The sequence below is a fragment of the Carcharhinus amblyrhynchos genome, chromosome 15 (assembly GCF_965287045.1).
Source record: "Carcharhinus amblyrhynchos chromosome 15, sCarAmb.v2.hapA, whole genome shotgun sequence".
Taxonomy (NCBI): domain Eukaryota; kingdom Metazoa; phylum Chordata; class Chondrichthyes; order Carcharhiniformes; family Carcharhinidae; genus Carcharhinus; species Carcharhinus amblyrhynchos.
The window spans coordinates 70,174,228-70,198,575 of record NC_137338.1 but is presented as its reverse complement, the minus strand read 5'-3'; the positions used below and the strand labels follow the sequence as shown (position 1 = coordinate 70,198,575).

The 24,348-nt window shown below is 44.6% G+C and overlaps 1 protein-coding gene across 1 annotated transcript in view; it reads right to left on the bottom strand.

The window, feature by feature from the left end:
• ace2 (angiotensin I converting enzyme 2) overlaps nt 1-24,348 on the bottom strand; it is a 55,841-nt gene that overhangs the window by 1,252 nt on the left and 30,241 nt on the right. The window contains exons 11-15 of the mRNA XM_080204163.1: nt 23,575-23,673; nt 20,885-21,007; nt 17,395-17,573; nt 14,325-14,383; nt 2,263-2,363 (exon numbers count right to left, since the gene is read on the bottom strand). Of these exons, the coding sequence (XP_080060289.1) occupies nt 2,263-2,363; nt 14,325-14,383; nt 17,395-17,573; nt 20,885-21,007; nt 23,575-23,673 (561 nt within the window). The remainder of the gene's footprint in view (nt 1-2,262; nt 2,364-14,324; nt 14,384-17,394; nt 17,574-20,884; nt 21,008-23,574; nt 23,674-24,348) is intronic.

The window sequence follows — 24,348 nt, the reverse complement described above, 5'->3', positions numbered from 1 at the left end:
CAGCCCAGGTAGATTTCTGTTAACAATTTTACCTGAAAGATTCAGTGTCATCAATCTCAAACATAGAACATAGAACATAGAACATTACAGCGCGGAACAGGCCCTTCGGCCCACAATGTTGCGCCGACCAGTCTTATTTTTTTGAAAAAAAACATTGACCCACTAATCTAAACCAATCCCTTTTCGTCCATAAACCTATCCACCAATCTCTTAAACGCCCCCAAACTAGGCGCATTTACAACTGCAGCAGGCAGGGCATTCCAGTCCCTCACCACCACTCAAACACTGCCATGTGTTTACACAGCCAGAGGTACACATTGTTAGGAGTAAGAAGCAATTTCATACAATTCCTACAGTGCAGAAGGAGGCCATTTGGCCTATCGAGCCTGCACCCACTCTCCAACAATAATTCCACCCAGGGCTTATCCCTGTAACCCCCTCTATTTACCCACCAATCTCCCTAGCCTTCATATCTTTGGGCACTAAGGGGCAATTTACCTTGGCCAATCCACATAACCTGCGCATCTTTGGACTGTGGGAGGAAACCCGCACAGACAGAGGGAGAACGTGCAGACTTCACACAGACAATGACCCCAGGCCAGAATTGAACCCGGGTCCCACTTGCTGCTAGGCAGCAGTGCTGACCACTGTGCCACTGTACTGGGTGGAACATTCTGTACCCTGCAACAGGGAACACTTCTGGATTCAAACTCCCAAAGCCATCACGCAGGGTTAGCTGCGCTCCATCAGTTCCACGTCTGTCCCAGTGGAAGGAGGTCATGGGGTCAAGCCAAAATGTGTCCAAAATGAGCATGGCCGTTCCGTCTGCACTGTCACAGTGAGACAGTGATCTGGGATCTCATTCCTGACGATGTAAAAGTCTCTGTGTCCCTTCAGGAAGAGGAGACTATTCTTCTCGAAGCTAGAACACCAAGATATGTCCAGGTTATAGACAACAGGAGAGATCCTCTCATGGTGAATCTCTGGGGGAAGGTGTACAGGAGCTAGGACAGGGGAACCAGATTGCACACTCATTCGAGGATGGGGTCACATACTCGCACTGCTGCAGAGGAGTTAGAGGTTGGCTTTCAAGTGCAGACTAAAGGAGGCGGCTTGGGAATTTCCCAGGTAAACATAACAAGCTGTGCAAAAAAATCTGGATAAAAGCAAATTACTGTGGATGCTGGAATCTGAAACCAAAATGCTGGAGAATCTCAGCAGGTCGGGCAGCATCTGTGAGGAGAGGAAAGAGCTGAAGTTTCGAGTTCAGATGACTCTTTGTCAAAGCTCAAGTCATGTCCTGCTGTAATTCCACTCTCCTGCCAGTGGTGGTGCTGCAGCGTCCCAGTTGTGCACCATTGAACCCCTCGGCTGGCAATGCTTCAGCCAACCCTACACCGTCACCTCTCAAAATGCCCGCGTTTCCCGGGGTTCTGGGGAGCAGGGAGTCGGAAACTTCCTGCTCACCTCCCACATAGTCAGCGTGCGGATCTTACATGGGGTCCCGAAATGCATCTTGGGCCATATGTCCAGTCACTGATAATCCAGAGACCAGAAGACCTAGGCCCTTGACACCAAAGTGCAAAACGTAACAACAGGAAGTAAAATTATTGAAACAAAGAATAGAGAGAAATGTAATCCTTTTATAGGTGGGTGCAATACACCAGTCACATACCATTTGCAGTTGGGAAAGATGATAGTCCTTTTAGATGTATCTCCCTTTGGCAGTTGAATGGATTGTCAGCTCGTTCTATTGTCAGGTTTATTCAAATTTAAACCTATTTTAACCTGTTGTTAAGACCCACATTTACCACGGCAACCATCACACAGAAGAGCTTATATTTCACTTGAAGGCTGAGGGCCCGGCCTAATAGAAGTTTACAAGACTTTGAGAGGCATGGATTGAGTAGGTAGTCAGTCTTTTTCCCAGGGTAGAAATGCCAATTACTGGGGGACATAGGTTTAAGGTAACAGGAGGAAAATTGAAAGGAGATGTGAGAGGCAAGTTTTTTTTACACAGAGGGTGGTAAGTGCCTGGAACGCGCTGTTAGAGGGGATGGTAGAAACAGATTAAGGCAGGGAATAGAGGGATACAGACCGCATAGAAGAAAAAGGTCTTTAGATGAGAAAGGCGTTGTGTGTCGGTACAGGCTTGGTGGGCCGAAGGGCCTGTTCCTGTGCTGTACTATTCTTTGCTCCATTCTATGTACATCGTGCCAAAGTCTACAGTGCATCGAAGGGTAAAGAAACAGAATAACTCACACAAAGTTGATGAGCTGATTTTTCGACTCCTCCCAGTATTTTCTCATGGAGAAAGCAACTGTTGATTGGAAATAATATTTCTCACTTTCATCCCACGTGTACTGAAGTCAAACAAAGTATCCACGAGTTAGTATGCATACTCACAGGAGATCTTTGCAAAGCGCTGACAGAGGATGCAGCGAATCCTTCTTGAACACTGATTTTTCACGCACAGCCCAATCAAATATACAGCTTTGTTTTACACAACAGAGTTGCTGATCACCAATTTTATTACTATTCACACCTTGGTGCCCGAACTGACATCCGTGCTAGCGCAATAATGCTGCCATAAAATCATAAACTGAACCAGTGCAATGCAGCATCATATGGGGAGGGCAGGGGAATCTCCAGCCATTCACCCTAGTGGGGTTTTCCAGACCCACTGCAGTGATCAGAGATTTGGCTGATTCCCCATCCCCACTCTGCAGTGCCAGCAGGGTATGAAAGGCTGGGAAATCCCAGCCCCTGTGTTCAGCAACAGGATTTGTGCGCACGCCCCTCCCCGCCCCTGACATGTTTTGCCATGATGCGGAGTTGCCGGTGTTGGATTGGAGTGTGAGTAAGAAGCCTCACAACACCAGGTTAAAGTCCAACAGGCTTATGTGGAATCACGAGCTTTCAGAGCACTGCTCCTTCATCAGGTGAGAGAAACACTCCGAAAGCTCGTGATACCAAATAAACCCGTTGGATTTTAACCTGGTGATATGTTTCTCAACAGTGGAGGCAGCCCGGTGGTGGGATTCTCTCGCCATTGTCGGTGGGAGCAGACATTCCCACTGGCAGGAAAACTGGAAAATACTACCCAGAGTTTGTGACCAGAATTATTTCTATTCACACACATTCACACATCAGTAGTGCTGGTTTTAGTCTTCAGATAAGAGATAAGACTATCACATGTACCCTTGGGTGACAGCTGTGGCTCAAATGCAAAGCACATCCGTGTCACAGCCATAGGCTGAAGCCCCATTTCAAATATTCAAGCGAATGGTCCAGCTTGATACAGCCGGTGCAGTACTGAGGGAGAGCTACACTGTCAGAGGTGCTGCCCTGGGAGGTGGCTCGATTTGGAAAACAGCAGCTGAATTCTTTCTGGCAGCCAGCCTAATATTTACCTCTCAGCCTCAGTCACGAAGAAGACAGATTATCTAGTATTGTCACACTGCTGTTTGTGGGAGTTCACTACGTCCACGTTGATTGTCACCTTCCCTAGGTGACAAAAGCTGACCATCCTGTGAAAGTACATACGCTGTGAAACATTGTGGCCGGGATTCCCTGGCCTCCCTGCGGCTTGTTTCTCAGCGGGAGGTGGCATGCCGTTGGCCGGCGACGGGATCTTCCAGTCCCGCCGCTAACAAAGGGATTTCCCATTCATTCAGCGCCATGCCGCTGAGAAACACGCAGTGGGGGTGAACTGTCGACAGGGCCAGAAGATCTCACTGGCGTGAAGAGCTGGATGATTTTGCTGTTTGGGATTCCTCGTGGTCAAGAAAGACACGACACAAACACACTTCTTGTGCATTATTCCATTGTTCCTAATCAGTATTAATGATATAAACACCCATTGTCAACTGGCAAATTCAGGAGATTTTAAGGAAACTGGAAGGTTGGCTACTATAGTGAAGAAACTAGCCCATGGTCTACGAAGAAATCTCCAACCAGGTGAAGCAGTATCAGGTGAAGATTGGTACAGACTGGTATAAGACATAGCAAGGTGGTGGTGTTGTGGTATTGTCACTGGATGAGTAATCCAGAGAGCCAGGGAAGTGCTCTCAGGACCTTGGTTCAAATCTCACCACAGCAGATGGCGTGCTTTGAATTCAATTTTTTTTTAAATCTGGAATTAAAATTCTAACGATGAGCATGAAATCATTTTTGTAAAAATCCATCTGGAAGGAAATCTGCCATCCTTACCTACATATGGATGACTCTAAAACACCAAGGGGCAATTGAAGATGGGTAATAAATACACAATGTTAGAGGGAAGATGCTCAGGACAAAATTAGTTCAAGATAAGACTGAACACCATCCGGAGCCTCAACAGGAGATGGTTTTAACTTGTAATCAAAAAGGCCGAACGCAAATGGCTTTTACCTGATGAATTGGGCTGGAAATTGGACAGGCTGCCCTCTGTGTGTGTGGAGAAGTTCGGGAGGGGGGGGTCGGGGGTGGGGTCACTTCTGGTGACCGTGGCTCTGAGAAAGGAAGGGGTGCGACTATTGTGGAGCATAACTAAAGATTGCAGTGAAAGGGAAGGAGTAGCAAGGTTCTCTGATAATACTGCAGAGCTTTAACAAAGGAACTAAAAAGGGAGGAAAACATCCTGGGTGAGATTTTCCATGCCATCCAGATTTTGGGTGGTGGGGATGGCCCACCATTGGGATGTTCTAGTCCCGCTACAGAATCCCTACTGTGCAGAAGAAGGCCATTTGGCCCATCGAGTTTGCACTGACCACAATCCCACCCAGGCCCTATCCCCGTAACTCCTGACACTGAGGGGCAATTTATCATGGCCAATCAACCAGCAGGAGTGGCCAGAAAATATCAGGCCTGATTTCCCATCAGAATGGCAGGTGAGTAGCACTTGCCCTGGGGAAGGCAGTCGGAGGCAGCTGAATATCATGATGGCAGGTTTATCATGGTGTGAAGAGGAACTTGCTTGAGGCAAAGGTATCAAGAAAGCTCACACATTTTGGACAAGTGAAGAGAACAGAAGGGAAGTGTTTTGGAAAAGAAGGAATGCAAGGAAAAACATATATAGAAGGAAGACCCAAGTTAATATCAGAACATGGGCTGGCCTCTCTTAGCAACAGGCAGTGAGGACAATGATTTGATTTGATTTATTATTGTCACATGTATTAGTATGCAATGAAAAATATTGTTTCTTGTGTGCCAATGCATTCCGTCCATACAGTATATCGGGGAGAAGGAAAGAAGAAAGTGCAGCAAGTAGTGTTACAGTCATAGTTAGGATGTAGAAAAAGATCAGTTCAATGTAAGACAGGAAGTTTTGACGGCAGCAGGGAAGAAGTGGTTGGTACATGACCTCAGACTTTGGTATCTTTTTCCCAACAGAAGGAGGTGGAAGAAAGAATGTCCAGGATAGATATCAGTGGAGAAAGATTGTTCACAGTGCGGATAACCCATGGAATGAAGATAGATGAAAGATCTACGATACTCAGAAGATCATCCCAGCTTCACATGTGAGGAATTTATTCCTCGCCTCATACCTAAAATGAGTTTTCGCCGAATTTCAACCTGTATTCACTTGTTTTTAATATCTTGACGTGCCTTGGGGTTATGCTCCACCTTTACCCCATTCTAAAATGCCTTTTACATGCTGAAGAACCACAGTTTTCTAGTCTTTATTTTACCATCTACGGTAGTGTTATGAAGTGGAGGTTGATCCCCGCTCTGCGAACTAACACTTAACCACTCAAAGAGAAGTACCTTGCCTCACAATCTGTTAAAACGTGTGTGTGAGGAGTGGTAATATCTGTGTTTCAGCAACTTTTAGTGGTTAAATCAAAATAACTCTCTGACATTCTCTCTCAAGTCAACAAGTAACAATTTATTTATCTAACTAACAGTGAACAGGTTAACTAAACTATTAACAAAGCGAATAAAACATGACTCTAATGGATGTTCAGATAAATACAATCCCCACTTATTAACAGAAAAGTACAATTTTAGTCATTCTCTAAATTACAACCAGGTTTGGTGCCTTCCTGAGTATTCTGTCTTGTTTCTTCTTTGCTATTTAGATGAGGCTTTGAGCTAAAAGCTATGACCTGTGACAGAGGGTAGTTGCTATCTCTGCTTTTTGTCCCACTGCCTGTTCTTTTATACCTGTGATGACATATCCACATCCCCTACAATATGATTGGTTCTCAGGTTACCAAAACATCAATAGGCTACTGGTAGCTAAGTGATTCAAATTTGATTGGCTAAATTCAAAATATCCAAATGGCTGAAGTCTGTTACCAAGGCAACCCTGCTGTTTGGCCTTTGATGTGATGTTTCAGTCTGTGTACTGCATTTGTAAAAATTTTCTAAGCAAAAAAACCCCATCATTTTTAAAAAGGACCATGCAATACTTTCACCTCTTAGCATTTTATAATTGTTTCATAATTTTACAATCACCAAATTCTAATATTCTACTCAACTTCACAACAGTAGTGAGGCCTAGATTTTCTCTCAGACCAAACAAATTCTAATCTTTTCCTTCTGAGGGAAATAAATTAATAAATAAGATTATTCTTTCCTTTTCTCTTGCCCCTCTGAATTACCACCAACCATTTTGAAAGTGGAAGCAAGTTTTAATTTTGGCTTAAAACCCTAATGATAGGTAGTTTTTTTTTCAGGGAATCAGAAGAAAGTTTAAGTTTATTTATTGGTCATAAGTAAGCTTATGTTAACACTGCAATGAAGTTACTGTGAAATTCCCCTAGCTACCACACTCTGGTGCCTGTTCGGGTCAATGCACCTAACCAGCACGTCTTTCAGACTGTAGGAGGAAACCAGAGAACACAGAGGAAACCCACATAGACACGGGGAGAACATGCAAACTCCACACAGACAATGACTCCAGCCGGGAATTGAAACCAGGTCCCTGGCACTGTGAGGCAGCAGTGTTAACCACTGTGCTACCGTGCCATCCCATGATATCACTGCAGCAACATGTGATCCAAGTTATGCAGCATGATATGAAAGATGTTGTTTCTATGTGGCATTTAACACATAGCTTGACTCCTAAATGAGCAAACTCAGCCAGAATGCTGGAAGAGTTAATTGCGATATGATTTTGTGCTGACTAAAACTAAGATTTTAATGAGCAGCGACAAAATAAACCTGCATCTGCTACTACACTGTTATAGAGGCTCACAAAGCAATAAAACTTGTCAGCAAAGCTCCCAGCAGATAAGACCGAGTCAACAGCATCCAGTAATTAACAGCAATATTCCTTTAGCTATAATTATCTCTGGCCCATTATCGAAAGAGGTAAAGCAATACTGCTTTCACATGACATGGTGTTTATCAAGCAGTGATTCAGTCTTGTAATCGCACTGAGTCACCGTACGACAGAGTTATGGAACAAGGTACGAATGTCTGGGGTGGTGTCAAAAAGAAGAGAGATGTTTCTCCCGAGAGAGAGAGTGGGATCAGGCAGTGGGCAGCATTTTCAGCTTCTCCTTATTGCTTAGAGTTCAGGATTAGTGAATTGGATTATTCTTTCACACGCTGCTTCTTAGTAAGTGCTTTTTAACAAAGAAACTCTTAAAAACAAAACTGCATACAAGGAGCATTCAATGAATTTTAAAATCACAGTTCACCACCAGTCTTCCCCACTGTTATACCCACTGTTTACCCTGTTCATTTACCCACTTATATACCCACTGTTTACCCTGTTCATTTACCCACTGTTTACCCTGTTCATTCACCCACTGTTTACCCTGTTCATTCACCCACTGTTACACCCACTGTTTACCCTGTTCATTTACCCACTGTTATACCCACTGTTTACCCTGCTCATTTACCCACTGTTTACCCTGTTCATTCACCCACTGTTATACCCACTGTTTACCCTGTTCATTCACCCACTGTTATACCCACTGTTTACCCTGTTCATTTACGCACTGTTATACCCACTGTTTACCCTGTTCATTCACCCACTGTTATACCCACTGCTTACCCTGTTCATTCACCCACTGCTATACCCACTGTTTACCCTGTTCATTCACCCACTGTTATACCCACTGTTTACCCTGTTCATTTACGCACTGTTATACCCACTGTTTACCCTGTTCATTCACCCACTGTTATACCCACGGTTTACCCTGTTCACTCACCCACTGCTATACCCACGGTTTACCCTGTTCATTCACCCACTGTTATACCCACTGTTTACCCTGTTCATTCACCCACTGTCATACCCACTGTTTACCCTGTTCATTCACCCACTGTCATACCCACTGTTTACCCTGTTCATTCACCCATTGTTATACCCACTGTTTACCCTGTTCATTCACCCATTGTTATACCCACTGTTTACCATGCTGGTTCACCCACTGCACTCTGTAGTTTACCAAAATTTTCACATTTGAGTCTACAAACGTAATTTCGTTACTTTTGTGAGATGAGAATGGCAGGAGGACGTCTGAATTCACTGATCATTATTGACTAGTCAGTTTAACTAACCATTCAGCAGGGCCAGGTACTGTACTGCACAGGAATGTAACTAAACACTGAAGTTCATAGAGTGTCACTGAATGTTTAGAATATAAATATAAAAATGATAGGGCCCTGTATAGTTACAACGGGTGGGATTTTCCAGCCAAGATCACCCTAAAACTGGAAAATCTCGGTCAACGGAACTTTCCTGGTCCACACCTTGCCCGCTACGATTTCTGTGGTGGGTGGAATGGGCAAATTCACCCTATATATATAATGACTATAACATGATAAAATTTCATCATCAGTTTGAGGGTGAGAAATCAAGGTCTTAATGGTCTGCATAGGTTTCCCTCCGCAGTCCAAAGATGTGCGGGTTAGATGGATTGGCCATGCTAAATTGCCCCTTAGTGTCAGGGGGATTAGCAGGGTAAATAGTTGGGGTTATGGGGATAGGGCCTGGGTGGGACTGTTGTTGGTGCAGACTCGAAGGGCTGAATGGCCTCCATCTGCACTGCGGGGATTCTATGATATCCATGAAATCTAGTGTCCTAAACTTAAATAAAGGCAATTCAAAGGTATCAGACAAACTTAGCTGAAGTGGACTGAGACAATAGATAGGTAAACCTGTAGAAATTCAATGGTAGACATTTAAGGAGACACTTCAGAACTCTCAAAGATATTTTCCATTGAGAAAAGCAGGAATTAATGAGAAGGATTCACTGTCCTTGACTAACTAAGGAAGTGAAGCATGTTCTTTTTAAGTTTATTTGTTTGCGTCACAAGTAGCCTCACATTAACACTGCAATGAAGTTACTGTGAAAATCCCCGAGTTGCCACACTCCGCCGCTTATTCAAGTACATTGAGGGAGAATTTAGCATGGCCAATGCAGCTAACTAACATGTCTTTCTGACTGTGGGGGGAAACTGGAGGAAACTCACGCAGACACGGGGAGAATGTGCAAATTCCACATAGATAGTGACCCAAGCCAGGAATCGAACCCGGGTCCCTGGTGCTGTGAGACAGCAGTGCTAACCACTGCACCAACGTGCTGCCTATATGGTATCAAATTGAGAGAAATGTATAACTTTGCAAAATGGTAGGCCAGGAGATGAGGAATGTTTTAGAAGCAAACAAAAGGCCAGTTAGCTTAACTTCTGTCATGTTAAGAGTCCGTTATAACAGATATAATAGCAGGGCATTTATAAATGCATAATGTAATCAGAGTCAGCATGGCTTCATGAAGGGGAATCATGCCCGATAAATTTATTAGAATTTTTTTAAGGTGTTAATGAGCAGAATAGGTAAAGGGGAACCAGTGGTAATATACTTGGATATCCAAAAAGAGTTTGATAAGGTACTGCACAAAAGGCTACTTAATAAGGTAAAAGCTTAAGGTGTTGGAAGTATTGCATTAGCATGGATAGAGGATTGGCTAGCTGATGGAAGACAGAGAGCTGGGATAAGAGGGACATTTTCAGAATGGCAACCTGCATCAAGTGAAGTGCCACAGGAATCAGTTCTGGTGCCACAGTTATTTACAATATATATTAATGACTTGGATGAAGGAAGCAAATATGCTGTTGCCAAGCTTGTAGATGACAGAAAAATAGATGGGAATGCTAGTGATGAGGATGACACAAAGAGACTACAGATGGATTTAGACAGATTAGGTGAATGGGCAACATCTTGGCAGATGTAGGAAGATGTGAAGTTATGCATTTTGGTAGGAAGAATAATGGAGCTGAATATTATCCAAATGAAGAAAGACTGCAGAAAGCCGCAGCTTAGAGGATTTGCAAGTTCAGCAGGTAATCAGGAAGGCAAATAGAATGCTGACCTTTATTTCAAAGGGAACAGATCATAAACAAAAGGGAAATCTTGCTAAAACTATACGAGGCACTAATTAGACCACACCTGGAATATCGTGAACAGTTTTAATCCCCTTATCTGTGGAAAGATATACTGGCATTGGAGGCAGTCCAGAGAAGGTTCACAAGGTTGATCCTGGGTGGGGAAGATTTTTTTATGAGGACAGGTTAAGGAAGTTGGGCGTCTACTTACTGAGTTTAGAAGAATGATAAGCGACCTGATTGAGACAAATAGGATTCTCAGGGGGTTTAACAGAGTAGATGCTGAAAAGTTGTTTCTCCTTATGGGAAAGTCTAGATCCAGAGGGCATAATCTCAGAGTGAGGAGAACCCATTTAAGACAGAGCTGAGGAGGAATTTCTTCTCTCAGAGCGCAGTGAATCTATGAAATTCTTGCAGAGAGCTGTGGAGACTGGGTCATTCAGTTATGTTCAAGGCTGAGATAGACAGATATTTAAGCAGTAAGGGAATCAAGGGTTATGGGGATGAGGCAGGAAAGTGGAACTAAGATCCGATTAGCCATGATCTTGTTGAATGATGTAGCAGATGCAAATGGCCAACCTCTGCTCCATCATCTTCTGGACCAAAATAGAATAGAGGGAAAAATTAGTGATGGAGAGAAAATTAGCAAGAAACATAAAACCAGGCAGAAAAAATCTACAATCTCACAGAAAGGAAAGGAATAGCTTAAGTGAGTTGTTGTTTAACATGGGATGAGATTGGGGAAATAATAGTGGGAAATAATTGCGTGTAGAGACTTTGAACAAGTAGTTTGTATCTTGTCTTCACAGTAGAACAGACAGAAAGAATCTCAAGAAAAATATAAAACTAATGAGTAAAATTTGGGAAGGAATGTTAAATAATCACAATCACTGGAGGACAGGTAATAGAAAAAATAATGGGATTAAAGGCTGATGAGTCCCTTGGGCCGATGGCCTGAATCCCAGGGTGCTTAAAGAGGTGACTGCAAAAATAGTGAATGTATTGGTTGCAATTTTCCAAAATTCCCTAGATAATGCAGACACCCTCAAAGCTGTTAGCCTAACATTTGTCATTGGGAAAATGCTAGAATCTCATTGAGGAAGTGGTATCAGCACGTTTAGAAAATCATAACACAACCAGGTAGAGTCAACATGGTTTTGTGAAAGGGAGATTGTGTTTGACAAATTTATTAGAGTTCATTGAGGAAGGTTGGATAAAGGGGACTCAGTAGGTGTAGACTACATGGATTTCCAAAAAGCGTTTATTCAGGCACCACATAAAAAGGTTATGGCACAAGGTAAGAGCTCGTGATGTTAGGGGTAATACATTAACATGTAGTGAATTTGCTGAATAAAAGGGAATAGAGGGTCAGAATAAATGAGTCATTTACAGGTTTACAAACTGTAATTAGTGGTGTATCACAGGGATCAGTACTGGGGCCTTACAATCTATATTAATGATTTAGATGAAAGGACCAATTATATTACAGCCATATTTGCTGATGGTAAATATGTCTGCAATATAGTTGAGGCCCCAGTACTGATCCCTGTGACACACCACTAATTATAGTTTGCAAGCCTGTAAATTACTCATTTATTCCAACTCTCTATTTCCTGTTATTTAGCCAACTCACAAAGATACCCAGGAAAGCTAGTTGTGAAGAGGAGTCTGCAATTGGATTTGGACAGGTCAAGTGAACAAGCAAAAACTTGACTGACGGAGTACAACTTGGGAAAATGTGAGATTGTCCAGTCTGGATGGAAGAATAGAACATCAGAATATTATTAAAATGGGGAGAGGTTGCAGAATGCCACGGTACAGAGGGTGTCCTTACAAATGAGTCACAAAAAATTAGCATGCATGCACAACGAGTAATCAGGGAAGCAAATGGAGCGATGGCCTTTATTGCAAGGGGGATGGAATATAAAAGCAGGGAAGTCTTGCTACATTTGTACAGGGCACACTAGTTAGACAATACCTAAAGTACTGTGTACAAATTTGGTGTCCTTATTTAAGAAGGGATATTCTCGCATTGGAGGCAGCTCAGACAGGGTTCACTAAGTTGATTCCTGGGGAGAAGGAGTTGTCTTATGAGGAGAGGTTGAGCAGGTTGAGCCTATACTTAAATGGAGGGTAGAAGAATGAGAGGGGATCTCATTGAAACATAAAATGTCCTGAAGGGCCTTGACAGGATGGACGCTGAGAACATGTTTCCCCTCCAGGAGTAATCTCGATCTACAGGATACAATTAGATCAGCCACGATCTTACAGAAAGATGGAGCAAGTTGAAGGGGCTGAATGATCTACACCATTACTCCAGGTTAGTCATAGCACAAATCAATTCCTGTCTGCCAGGCTGCCTAAATCCACTACAGTTTGCCTATCGCTGCAACAGATCCACAGCAGATACCATCTCCCTGGCCCAACGCTCAGCCTGGTACACATAGATAACAGAGACACTTACGTCAGACTCCTATTCATAGACTACAGCTCAGCCTTTAACACCATTATTCCAATGAGGCTTATCTCCAAACTGTGTGGCCTGGGCTCGGTTCCTCCCTCTGCAACTGGATCCTAAACTTCCTAACCGCAGTCAGTAAGGATAGGCAGCAGCACCTCCTCCACGATCATCCTCAACACCAGTGCTCCACAAGGCTGTGTCCTCAGCCCCTGACTATTGTCCTTATACACCTTTGACTGTATGACCAAATTCCCCTCTAACTCGATCCTCAAGTTTGCTGATGACACCACCGCCATGGGTCGGACCTCAAACAATGGCGAGATAGAGTACAGGAATGAGATAGAGAATCTGGTGAACTGGTACAGCAACAATAATCTCTCCCACAATGTCAACAAAACAAAGGAGATATTCATCAACTTCAGGAAGCATTGTGGAGGGCCTGTCTCTGTCTACATCAATGGAGATGAAGTAGAAATGGTTGAGAGTCTCATGTTTTTAGGTACCCAGATCACCAACAACCTGTCCTGGTACCTCCATGCCAACGTTATAGTTAAGAAAGCCTCTATTTTCTCAAAAGACTAAGGAAATTTGGCACGTTGGCTACAACTCCCACCAACATCTACAGATGCACCATAGAAATCATTCCTGCTGGTTACATCACAGCTTGGTATAGGGCCTGCTCTGCCCAAGACAGCAAGAACATAAGAAATAGGAGCAGGAGTAGGCCATCTAGCCCTTCGAGCCTGCCCTGCCATTCAATAAGATCATGGCTGATCTGAAGTGAATCAGTTCCACTTTCCTGCTTTCTCCCCATAACCCTTAATTCCCCTGACTATCAAAAACCTATCTACCCATGACTTAAGTATATTTAGCGAGGCAGCCTCCACCACTTCAACGGGCAGAGAATTCCAGAGATTCACCACCCTTGGATTAAAGAAGTTCCTCCTCAACTCTGATCTAAACTGCCCCCCCCCACTTATTTTGAGGCTGTGCCCTCTAGTCCTGATATCCTTTCTAAGCGGGAAGAATCTCTCTATCTCTACCCTATCTAGCTCCTTCATTATCTTGGAAGTAACTACGTTATCTTGCAAGAAACTACAAAAAGTCATGAACGAAGCCCAGTCCATCACTCAAACCAGCCTCCCATCCATTGGCACTATCTATACATCCTGCTGCCTCGGCAAAACAGCCAGCATAATAAAGAACCCCATGCACCCCGGACTCTCTTCCATCTTTCCTCATTGAGAAAAAAATATAAAAGTCTGAGACCATGCATCAATCAACTCGAGAACAGCTTCTTCCCTGCTGCTGTCATACTTTTGAATGGACCTACCTTGCACTAAGTTGATCTTTCTCTACACCCTAGCTATAACTGTAACATTACATTCCACAGTCTCTCCTTTCCTTCTCTATGAACAGTATGTTTCGTCTGTATAGCATGCAAGAAACAATACTGTAAGCTAATACATGTGACAATAATAAATCAAATCAAATCCTGTTCCCAATTCTCATGACCTTTTGATAAGAAAATTAATCTTACGGCATTTTTTCCAAGGGCAGCGTCCAAACTAATCCGCACTTTAATTGCGTCTTTCATATCTGGAAGTAGAAAAATGGAAGAAAATGTGAATGAGTTTGACTGAAAATCTAAAACAAGAGCATGAACGATGATGGTAAAAGTCTGAAATATATGATTCTATATGTGGTTATATTTAAATATATAGAACGCTAAACTCTTCTTCGCCTCTGTGTCCACTTCGAGGTCAGGAATCACCTTCCAGCACCTTTGACCTATCTTCAGTATTCATTGCATCTGGCCTCTCAGCCCCTATAAATCTTTTCTTTGGGAGCTGCTGCTGTGACAGTGACCCTCACTCGTTCGGAACATATTTTCTATTTTCTCAAGTCCAACACCAACATTCACATTAAGGCTGGAGTTTTCCGGCTGTCCGCGCCAGCAGGATCTTCCGGTCCCATCGATGGTGCAACCATTGCCACGGATTAGCTGGGGTTTGTAGGGTGCAGTGAGTGGGAAACCCCATTGACAGCAATGGGACCAGAACATCTCACAGCCGGAGAATGGCACACCACTTCCCACATACCACAGGGTGGCCAGAGAATCCATGCCCCATAAACTTCATCTAAACTTTGCCAGTAGTTTAAGTGCGAGGTGATTCATTTTGATAGGACAAATTTGAATGCAGATTACAGGGTCAACGGCAAGGTTCTGAGGAATGTGGAGGAACAGTGGGATCTTGGGGTTCGTATCCACAGATGTGTGAAGGTTGCCACTCAAGTGGATAGAGCCGAGAAGAAGGCTTATAGTGCGTTTATTAACAGGGGGTTTGAGTTTAAGAGCTGTGGGGTTATGCTGCAACTATACAGGACCTTGGTGAGACCACATTTGGAATATTGTGTGCAGTTCTGGTCACCTCACTATAAGAAGGATGTGGAAGCATTGGAGAGAGTGCAGAGGAGATTTACCAGGATGCTGCCTGGTTTGGAGGGTAGGTCTTATGAGGAAAGGTTGAGGGATCTGGGGCTTTTCTCTTTAGAGCGGAGGAGGATGAGAGGTGATGTAATAGAGATTTATAAGACAATGAAGGGGATAGAGTGGATGTGCAGAGATTATTTCCTCCGGTGGATGTAGCTGGTACTAGGGGGCATAACTATAGGGTTCGTGGTGGGAGATTTAGGAGGGATGTCCGAGGTAGATTCTTTACTCAGAGAGTGGTTGGGGTGTGGAATGCCCTGCCTGCTGTGATAGTGGAGTCGGACACTTTAGGAACTTTCAAGCAGTTATTGGATAGGCACATGGAGCACACCAGAATGATAGGGAGTGGGATAGACTGATCTTGGGTTTGGACATAGCTCGGCACAACATTGAGGGCCGAAGGGCCTGTACCGTGCTGTACTGTTCTATATGTTTCTATATGTAAAGTATGGGGACGGGATGAGGGTGAGCGATGGGGGTGGTGGAGGGCCTTGTTGTTTGGCAACGCAATCTCCACCTAGCTGACTCAATGCCAACTCCTGCTGGTTCTTCTTCCCACCCTCACTGGCTCATGGCCACCACTGTACATTAAGCTAAGACAGTCGGTGGCCGAGAACCCCCAATCCCAAATCATCTGATTCTATCTCCTTCCCAGTATCCACAAACAGCACTAGCCCCAATACACCCATTATTTTAACCTGTTCGTGCTCCATGGAATTTATTTCTTCCTATCTCCAGCTTAGGTGTTTTTTCCTTTCCCCTTTGTTGCGAATATGTAGTTGATAGTTGATGTTAACATTTAGAGAAAGTTTTTAATCCTGGGAAGATTAAAGTAAGGTCATTAAAATGCTGGGCTTTAGAACACCTCAAGAAATGGCAGCTAAAAGGGTGACTTGTGTTCCTTCAAAGAAATAAAAAAGATGGAAGATTGGGCTTAACTAAGGAGCTGGGGAGATGACATCTACAATATTTGCAAGAAGCACATTCTCAGAGATGGGAGGGGTGGGGGATTTGAAGCTAAATTAATTTAAAAGCATTCGTGAAACCTGGAAGGTTGTAAAACCCATTTACTTCAGGTTAAAGAAGACACTGTAAATGGGGGGATAATTAACATGAAAATCTGCTCAAGGACATCCCAGGGCAGGCTGTGTCATCCCAGTGATGGGCGGAGGTTCTCTGGTTTCAATTTATCTGGATGGTTGCTGGGCTGTTTCGCTTCAGTTTGGACCTGGTGTGGTTTGCAGCTCATCAAAAAAGATAGTGAAAGTAACTGATAGCTAGCCTAGACCTGCACTGGAAGCAGAGGAAAAAAACTCACTTTATTATTCACCACGTGGAATATGGGTGAGCCTTAACCTCAGTTTGAATACTGTGAGGGAGCTGGGAGGTTGCCTCATTTGACATTAATTGAAGTACGTACAGTGGGGCTCATCGAGTCTTGTGCAAAGTAATCAATCAATTAAGGTCAGCTTGGGAGCAACCTGTACAGGAAACTGCAGCATCCATATGTAGGCGTGGGTAAATGAAAAGTTCCACCTTTGAGAATAGCTGGAGATGAGCAGAGTTAACAATGGTTTCCAGAGGATTATGGTATAACCATGGCTGTGCCTTACAGAAGTAAATAATAGTGAGTAAGAAGAACAAAGAACAGTAGAGCACAGTAACAGGCCCTTCCGCCCTCTAAGCCTGTGCTGATCATGATTAAAACCATATGCAGTTACAGAATCCATATCCTCTCATTCCCATCTTACTCAAGTATTTGAAAAAACTAACATTTGTGTTTTCGTGAGAAAAGTTGTGAAACTCTGGTCGTAGTGTTCTTCTGAAGGTATTTTGGTTTCTCTGTAAATGTGAATGGTCCCTGACAGGGTCATAAACCCTATTGAGTCTCCCCTAACCTACATCTGTGACATTCCAGTTTCCTGGACAGTGGCGGGATTCGAACCCAGGTCCCCCCCTGGAACATTAGCTGAGTTTCTGGATTAACAGTCTAACAATAATACCACGAGGCCCATCATCTCCCCGTTGCATGTTGTTCTTCACGACCTTTAATGAGTTTAAAATCACCAGTCAAACATGTGAAGGGATTGCAGGGTTATTTGGGCCCTTTACTTACACGGGCTCCAGGTGGTGTCCCAGCCGACCTTTCGGCCGTGCTTTGCATTATCTTCCTTCAGCCAGGCGTACAAGGGTTCAAAATATGTCAGTAGAGGTGAAGCATTCATTCGAGTTTCTCCGGTTACTTGCTCGAGTGCTCTGGTCCAGGATTGAGACTTCCCGAGTTTAAGCATATCACTGCAGGAGAGAGAAACAGGTAGGGACCAGGTAAGTGCATATGGAGGTGGTTCTTCACTCCTCCTTTCTATTTATTTATAACCAAAGGACAGAGTGGCTCCTGTATCCAGATTGCATTAAACCTGACAATTGATTTACTGGACGTTGTTATAGAATAAAAATTCTCACATAACTGACTATGCATGATAGAGATAATAGCCACAACTTGCATTGATATAAAACTTTTCACTCCAAGCCAAACACAGCCAACATTGAGCCAATCAGGTGCTGGGTGACTCACGGCCCAATCAGGGCGCTCAGTAGGAGGGTGTCAGTCCCAACCGGAGCACCTTGATCTCTGAGTCACACCTTTGCGGATCCAATCCCCTCTCCTGGTCCAGAGGGCAGAGTTCAGGGACTGGCAGCGCCCAGGGCACTACCCAGAGGCAGCCGCATTGTTGAGAGTGCCGCTTTCGGGTAAAACGTCAAACCGGACCCAGTGTGCGCCCCTCATCAGGTGCTTGTGCAGGTCCTGTGGGCACTACGTGGCGAAGAGGAGCAGGGCAAACCCTTCCCGGGCAATATTTATTATTAAAAGCAACGATTGCGGGATGAGGTGATCTGCCCGTGACCGGCCAGTGGCGCGCTTCTGAGATGGAGTCGCTGGCATCATGTAGGAAATGTGGCAGACAAGTCTGCGCACAGCAAGATCCCACAAACCGCAACGCGGTAAACGACTGGACGATCCCACTCCGTGACGACGAGCGAGCAACAAACATGGCTCACCAAGCAGCTGAAGTCGAAGTGTACGCAGGCGGGAGTGACACTCACGTGTGAAAAGACATTCGCCCCGCAGATGGGGAGTGCCGCAGGATCCCAGGAAGGTTATTTCAATTCAATACGGTAAATTTCTGTTCGGGTTTTTGACAGTTGTCACCGGGACCCTTTAAGGAGCTGTTCATTAGCTCATTTGATTGTTACTCTGGAGAGTATAAAGGGACCACTTTTCCCACCGCTGCTGGGCAGTGCAGGGGCTGGAGCGCAGCCCCCAAAGAGAACGGGCGGGGTTTTCCGAGCACATGCCCCGCAAGCTGCAAATTTCCCACCCAAAGTCAACGGAACCTTTCAATGATCCGCCGAATGTTCCGTCTCGCCCATTGTGATTCCCGTGGCGGGCAAAGTTATATGAAAATCTCGCCCAACATTTTCATTTAACTCCGCTCGGTTTCCTTTTAGTTAGGTCGCAATGCCATGGCGGCGGGTTAGGGATTACTTCTGTCTGTGATATATCGTTTCAAACTGAGCAAAAAAACTGACGCCTAGGCCAGGAAATTTCAGATGACGGAGTTTCCCATTCCGCCTTGCGGGGAACTACAATATGTAGCCCAATCCATCACGCAAACCAGCCTCCCATCCATTGACTCTGTCTACTCTTCCTGCTGCCTCGGCAAAGCAACCAGCATTATTTAGGACCCCATACCATCCCAGACATTCTCTCTTCCGCCTTCCTCCTTCTGGAGAAAGATACAAAAGTCTGAGGTCACGTATCAACCGACTCAAGAACAGGCTTTTGAATGGACTTACCTTGCATTAAGTTGATCTTTCTCTACACCCTAGCTATGACTGTAACACTACATTCTGCTCTCTCTCATTTCTTTCTCTATGAACGGTATGCTTTGTCTGTATCGTGCGCAAGAAACAATACTTTTCACCGTATGCTACTACATGTGACAATAATAAATCAAATCAAAGAGAAGCCATCAGCAAATGCATCCCTGGCCACAGCAGGTGGTTAGATTGTTGGTGGAGAGGCCGGGGACAGCAGGGAGCCCCTGTGGGGGTCAGACAGTTTTGAGGAGGGGGGGGGTGGTGGGTGGATGGGGGCCTGAGATTAAAAGGAGGCTGCTGATGGAGGCCTGAAGTCTCAGGTTAGCCAGGAACTGGTCGTTAACTGTTAATTAATTGGCCGTGGGCGGGCAGAGCAGCCTAGGCCTCGTCTGACCCAAGGCGAGATTGTGAGGAGACCTAGGTGGGCAGGAGCCTGAAGGGGAAGGCTGTTTAAAAAATGTTACAGTCGCCCTCCCCCACCTCTAAATCCACTGGGAGGAGAAGGGGAGGTAGGGGGTGGGGGGTAGGGGATAGGGGTTCGGAGGTAGGGGCTGGAGGGAGATGGGGGTTGGGAAGGGGATGGGGGGAGATGGGGGTTGGGAAGGGGGTGAGGGGGAAACGGAGATTGGGGAAGGGGGGTAGGGGGGAGATGGGAGGTTAGGAAGGGGGGTAGGGGGAGATGGGAGGTTAGGAAGGGGGTAGGGGGGAGATGGGAGGTTAGGAAGGGGGGTAGGGGGGAGATGGGGGTTGGGTGGGAAGGGTTGGGGGTGGGCGGGGTGTGAAGTTTTGTTCCTGGTCTTTCCCTTCACCAACTGGCTTTCTGAAGTTTAACAAACATTGGCCAGGAAACTCATCAGGTCTTCTTCAGAACAGTGTCTTGCAGCATATATCTATCTAACTGAGAGGCAGAGGGGCCCTCAGCTTAGTGCCTCATTCTGGAAATAATAGCGCCTCCAACGATGCAGCAGTCCCTTAGTACTGCAGCAGGAACGTTCACCTTGATTTTTGTACCCAAGCCCTGAAGTTGGGCATGAACACAAAATTTTGTGACCCAGAGGTGAACGCGCTTTTTAAAATGATTGTTTCAGTGGCTAGCCAGGCCAGCATTTATTGCCCATACCAACGGTTTAACACCATTCACTACTTCTCAGAGACTGAAACAATCCGTATCCAAATTCAGCAAAACCTGGACGACACTAAGGTTTTGACTGATAACTGGCAAAAAATATTGATGCTACACAAATGTCAGACAATGACCATCTCCAACAAGAGAAAGAATCTAACCAACTGCCTTTAACATTTAATGATATTCCAGTCATTGAATCCTACACTATCTACATCCTGGGGGTTACCATTGAGCAGAAACTGAACTGGGCTGGCCATATAAATACTGTGGCTATAGGAGCAGGTCAAAGGCTATGAATTCTGTGGAGAGTAAATCCCTACTTGACTCTCCAAAGACTGTCCACCATCTACAGCACAATTCAGCAGTGTGATGGAATACTCTCCAATTGCCTGGAACACGAAGCCTTGAATATATAAATGGACATTTGTCTACTAACACTGCGAGCAAATAGTTGGGCTAAGGTGCAACTATTTGCATGCACAAATAAGCATGCACTATTACCATGTCTGTTTGCTTTAAGAAGTAACTCGGACAATTTCCTGCGAATTGAGTGCACTTACGTTAGATCCACGTGAGGATGCAAGGGATTGAAACTTGCCTGAGTGCCTTGCCTGCTGCGAAGGAGCCGTTGATGTTACATTTGTGCAGTTCACCGCGATGGTCAGCTTTTTCACACAGCGCTTTATGGAACTGGAACTGGTAGAATGTCCTTGTGTAGTACCTGAAGAGAATGGCGAGGTAAGCTTTTATTTTATACAGTAGCTAAATAGCACAGTAACTAACATACACCATTTCTACTCTCTGCAGCAGCTGTAGACCGCACAGTCGAAACAATCCGATCAACACATTCATAAACCCAAAAATGAATCAGAATTTCTCAGTTGTTATATTTGATCAGAATGACCCATCACAAGGACTTCAATATTCTTCAATATTCATCAATATTCTTCAATATTCCAGGAAGACTATTCCCCAGGAAGCTACATTTCATTACTTTGACTAACTGAGTGTAAGGCTATTGGGAAGAGGCTCTCACTTTATGATGATATAACAACATTAATCACTCATTAGGGATTGGGTAAAGGTCGTGGGTTCATTTATTTAGATGTGAGAACATGGATAGAAAGCTGAATAATGTCAGCATTCCTACTAGGGACATCGTGGCCTTGTCATTTTATACTGGACTAATAATCCAAAGGTTCAGGGTAATGGTCTGGGGACCCGTGTTCGAATCCCACCATGACGGATGTTTAAAATTTGAATTTAATAAAAATCTGGATTATAAAGTCTAATGATGACCATGAATCTGTTGTTAATAAAAACCCATCCGGTTCACTAACGTCCTCCAGGGAAGGATATCTGGTGTCCTTACCCCATCTGACCCTACATGTGACTCCAGACCCATAAGGGTGACTCGTAAATGCCCTCAGAGATGGGCAATAAATGCTGGTCCATCCAGTGAAGCCCATATCACATGAAGGAATAATAAAAAACTGAGCTGCGTGTGCTGCGTTATTCATGAGCCAAAATGAAACCATGGTTCAATGACGTGACACACTTCCTTTCTAATGAAGGCATGCTGCTACCACTTAAAGATATATTATAACAGAGGAAAGGGAAATAGAGGGCAGTTTTCACCTCAGATCCCCTAGGCTTTAGAAGCCATTAAGCTATGTTTTCATTTATTGCAGTTGTACAGAACGTTGGTTAGGCCACATTTGGAGTACTACGTCCAGTTTTGGTTGCCTTACTACCAGAAGGACGTGGAGACTCTGGAGAGAGTGCAGAGGAGGTTTACCAGGATGTTGCCTGGTATGGAAGGACTGGGGAATGAGGAAAGATTGAAGAAATTGGGGCTCTTTTCCTTGAAAGACGGCGACTGAGGGGGGATCTAATAGAAGTATATAAGATTATGAAGGGTAGAGATAGAGTAAACAGAAGTATGCTATTTCCTATGATAGAGACACATAGGACAAGGGGCCATGGGCTTAAGGTGAGGGGGGAGAGGTACAACACAAATATTAGAGGGAGGTTTTTCACACAGAGGGTAGTGGGGGTATGGAATGCTCTGCCAAGTAAGGTGGTGGCGGCAAGCACGCTAGAGTCATTTAAGAGTAACTTAGACAGGCACGTGACTGGGTTGGAGATGGGTAGATATAGGAGATTGTTTTAAATGAGGGTCATTAGCATTGGGGCGTCCCTGGTAAGGTAAATGGATATGGTACGATGATAATGTTTTTTCTCTTTTCATTCACAGGTTTTAAGTCGGTCCACCTTGTGTCCAACGAGGGACATACACGCGATGGGTCGTACTGGGGCTGCTCTTGGTTGTTCGAGAGTGGCCTAGTGCTTCATGTCGTTAGTGTGTGCTTAAACTGACAAGATACTGGGCAAGACGACAGCTCAGTGACTATCACTGTTTGCTGTGCAGACACATGGATTTGGGCCGGTGTCTGTGGGAGTTTGCACATTCTCCCCGTGCTTGCGGGGGTTTTCTCCGAGTGCTCCGGTTTCCTCCCACACCCCAAAGATGTGCTATTAGGCTGATTGGCAGGAATAAACTGTCCCTAAATTAGTTTCCCTCAATGTGGATGGCCATAAAACATTAGACAGGGGTCGTGGGTAGAGAGGGGGACTGGTGGTGTTGAGACGGTGGCGTGGGCTCGTTGGGCCGAAGGGCCTGTTTCCCAGGCTGATTTTGTTCTTTGTTCTTTGTGCTTTGTTAAACTGACCAGAGGAAGTTAAAAATACTAAATCAGCCGGAATGCAGCTGGAATCCTCCAACATCATTTGTGGCTGTGATTCTCTGGTGATGTTGAGAGTTAGAGTTTTGGCTGGAATGCCAAATTTTCCATTTTTGCCATGGATTAGACAGAATCCCAGAGGGTCACAGAATCCTTCTGTGCAGGAGATGCCTGTTCGGCTACACCGAGGGGCAATTTAGCATGGCCAATCCACCTAACCCGCACACCAAAGCGCCCGGAGGAAACCCACGCAGACACGGGGAGAATGTGCAGACTTCACACAGACATTGATCCAAGTTGGACCCAGGTCCCTGGCACTGTGAGGCAGCAGTTCTAACCACTACTAACCAGTGCTGCGTAAAACATATTTGCGAAAAGTGAATTTTAATAGTCGTATCTACATTGGTGCAAACAAGCAATGATGAGAAAATTGGACGTAATATAGCTAAGCATACTTTGGACTGACATTACTGTAAATGGTGCCAACACCAGGAAAACCTGGATTAAATACTGTTGTACAAGTACTGAATATTGATATGTGTACCTTATGAAGGAATAGTCATTGGAAACATGGTACAAAGCAGCCGGGTCACAGTAGGTTTCATCGTGTGGAAGTGGTTCGACAACTCCGACAATCTCCCGTCTAAAGAAAAGTACAAATAATGACAGTTCCCATTGAAAGAGCTTGCCCCACTCCCTTGCATTTTTCCCCAAATCCTTGCAATTCTCCCCCTTTGAGTATTTATCCTAATTTTTTGGAAGCTGTTACTGAATCTTCCACCACCCCTTAGGGTCAGATCGTAGCAACTTGTATGAAACGTTACAATTCTGCTCACCTTTATGCTTTTTTGTCTAATGCACTTAAACCGCTGTTCTTTGGTTAACCACCTTCTTGTCGGTGAAGCAATTCTCTTTATTTACTCTGTCAAAACTCCTCATGATCTGGAACAGTTCTATTAAATTTCTCCGTAACCTCCTGCACTCTAAGGGGAACAATTCCAACTACTCCAGTCTCTCCATGGAACTGAAGAGCCTTGTCCCTTGTGCCATTCGGATAAATCACCCCCTGCATCCTCGCCTTGCCATCCTTCCTAACAGTGTGGTGACCACAATTTGACACCATACCTCTCGCTTTATATCAGTTCAGTATAATGTATCTTGCTTGCCCAGAGTGCCATAGGCTTTTTTGATAACATCTCCACTTGTCTTGCCATCTTCGAAGATTTATGTACATTCTATACACCTCTTTCTGCTCCTACACCTCCTTTTAAAACTGCACCATTTAGTCCAGGAACTTAAGAAGAAACATAGTGGGCTA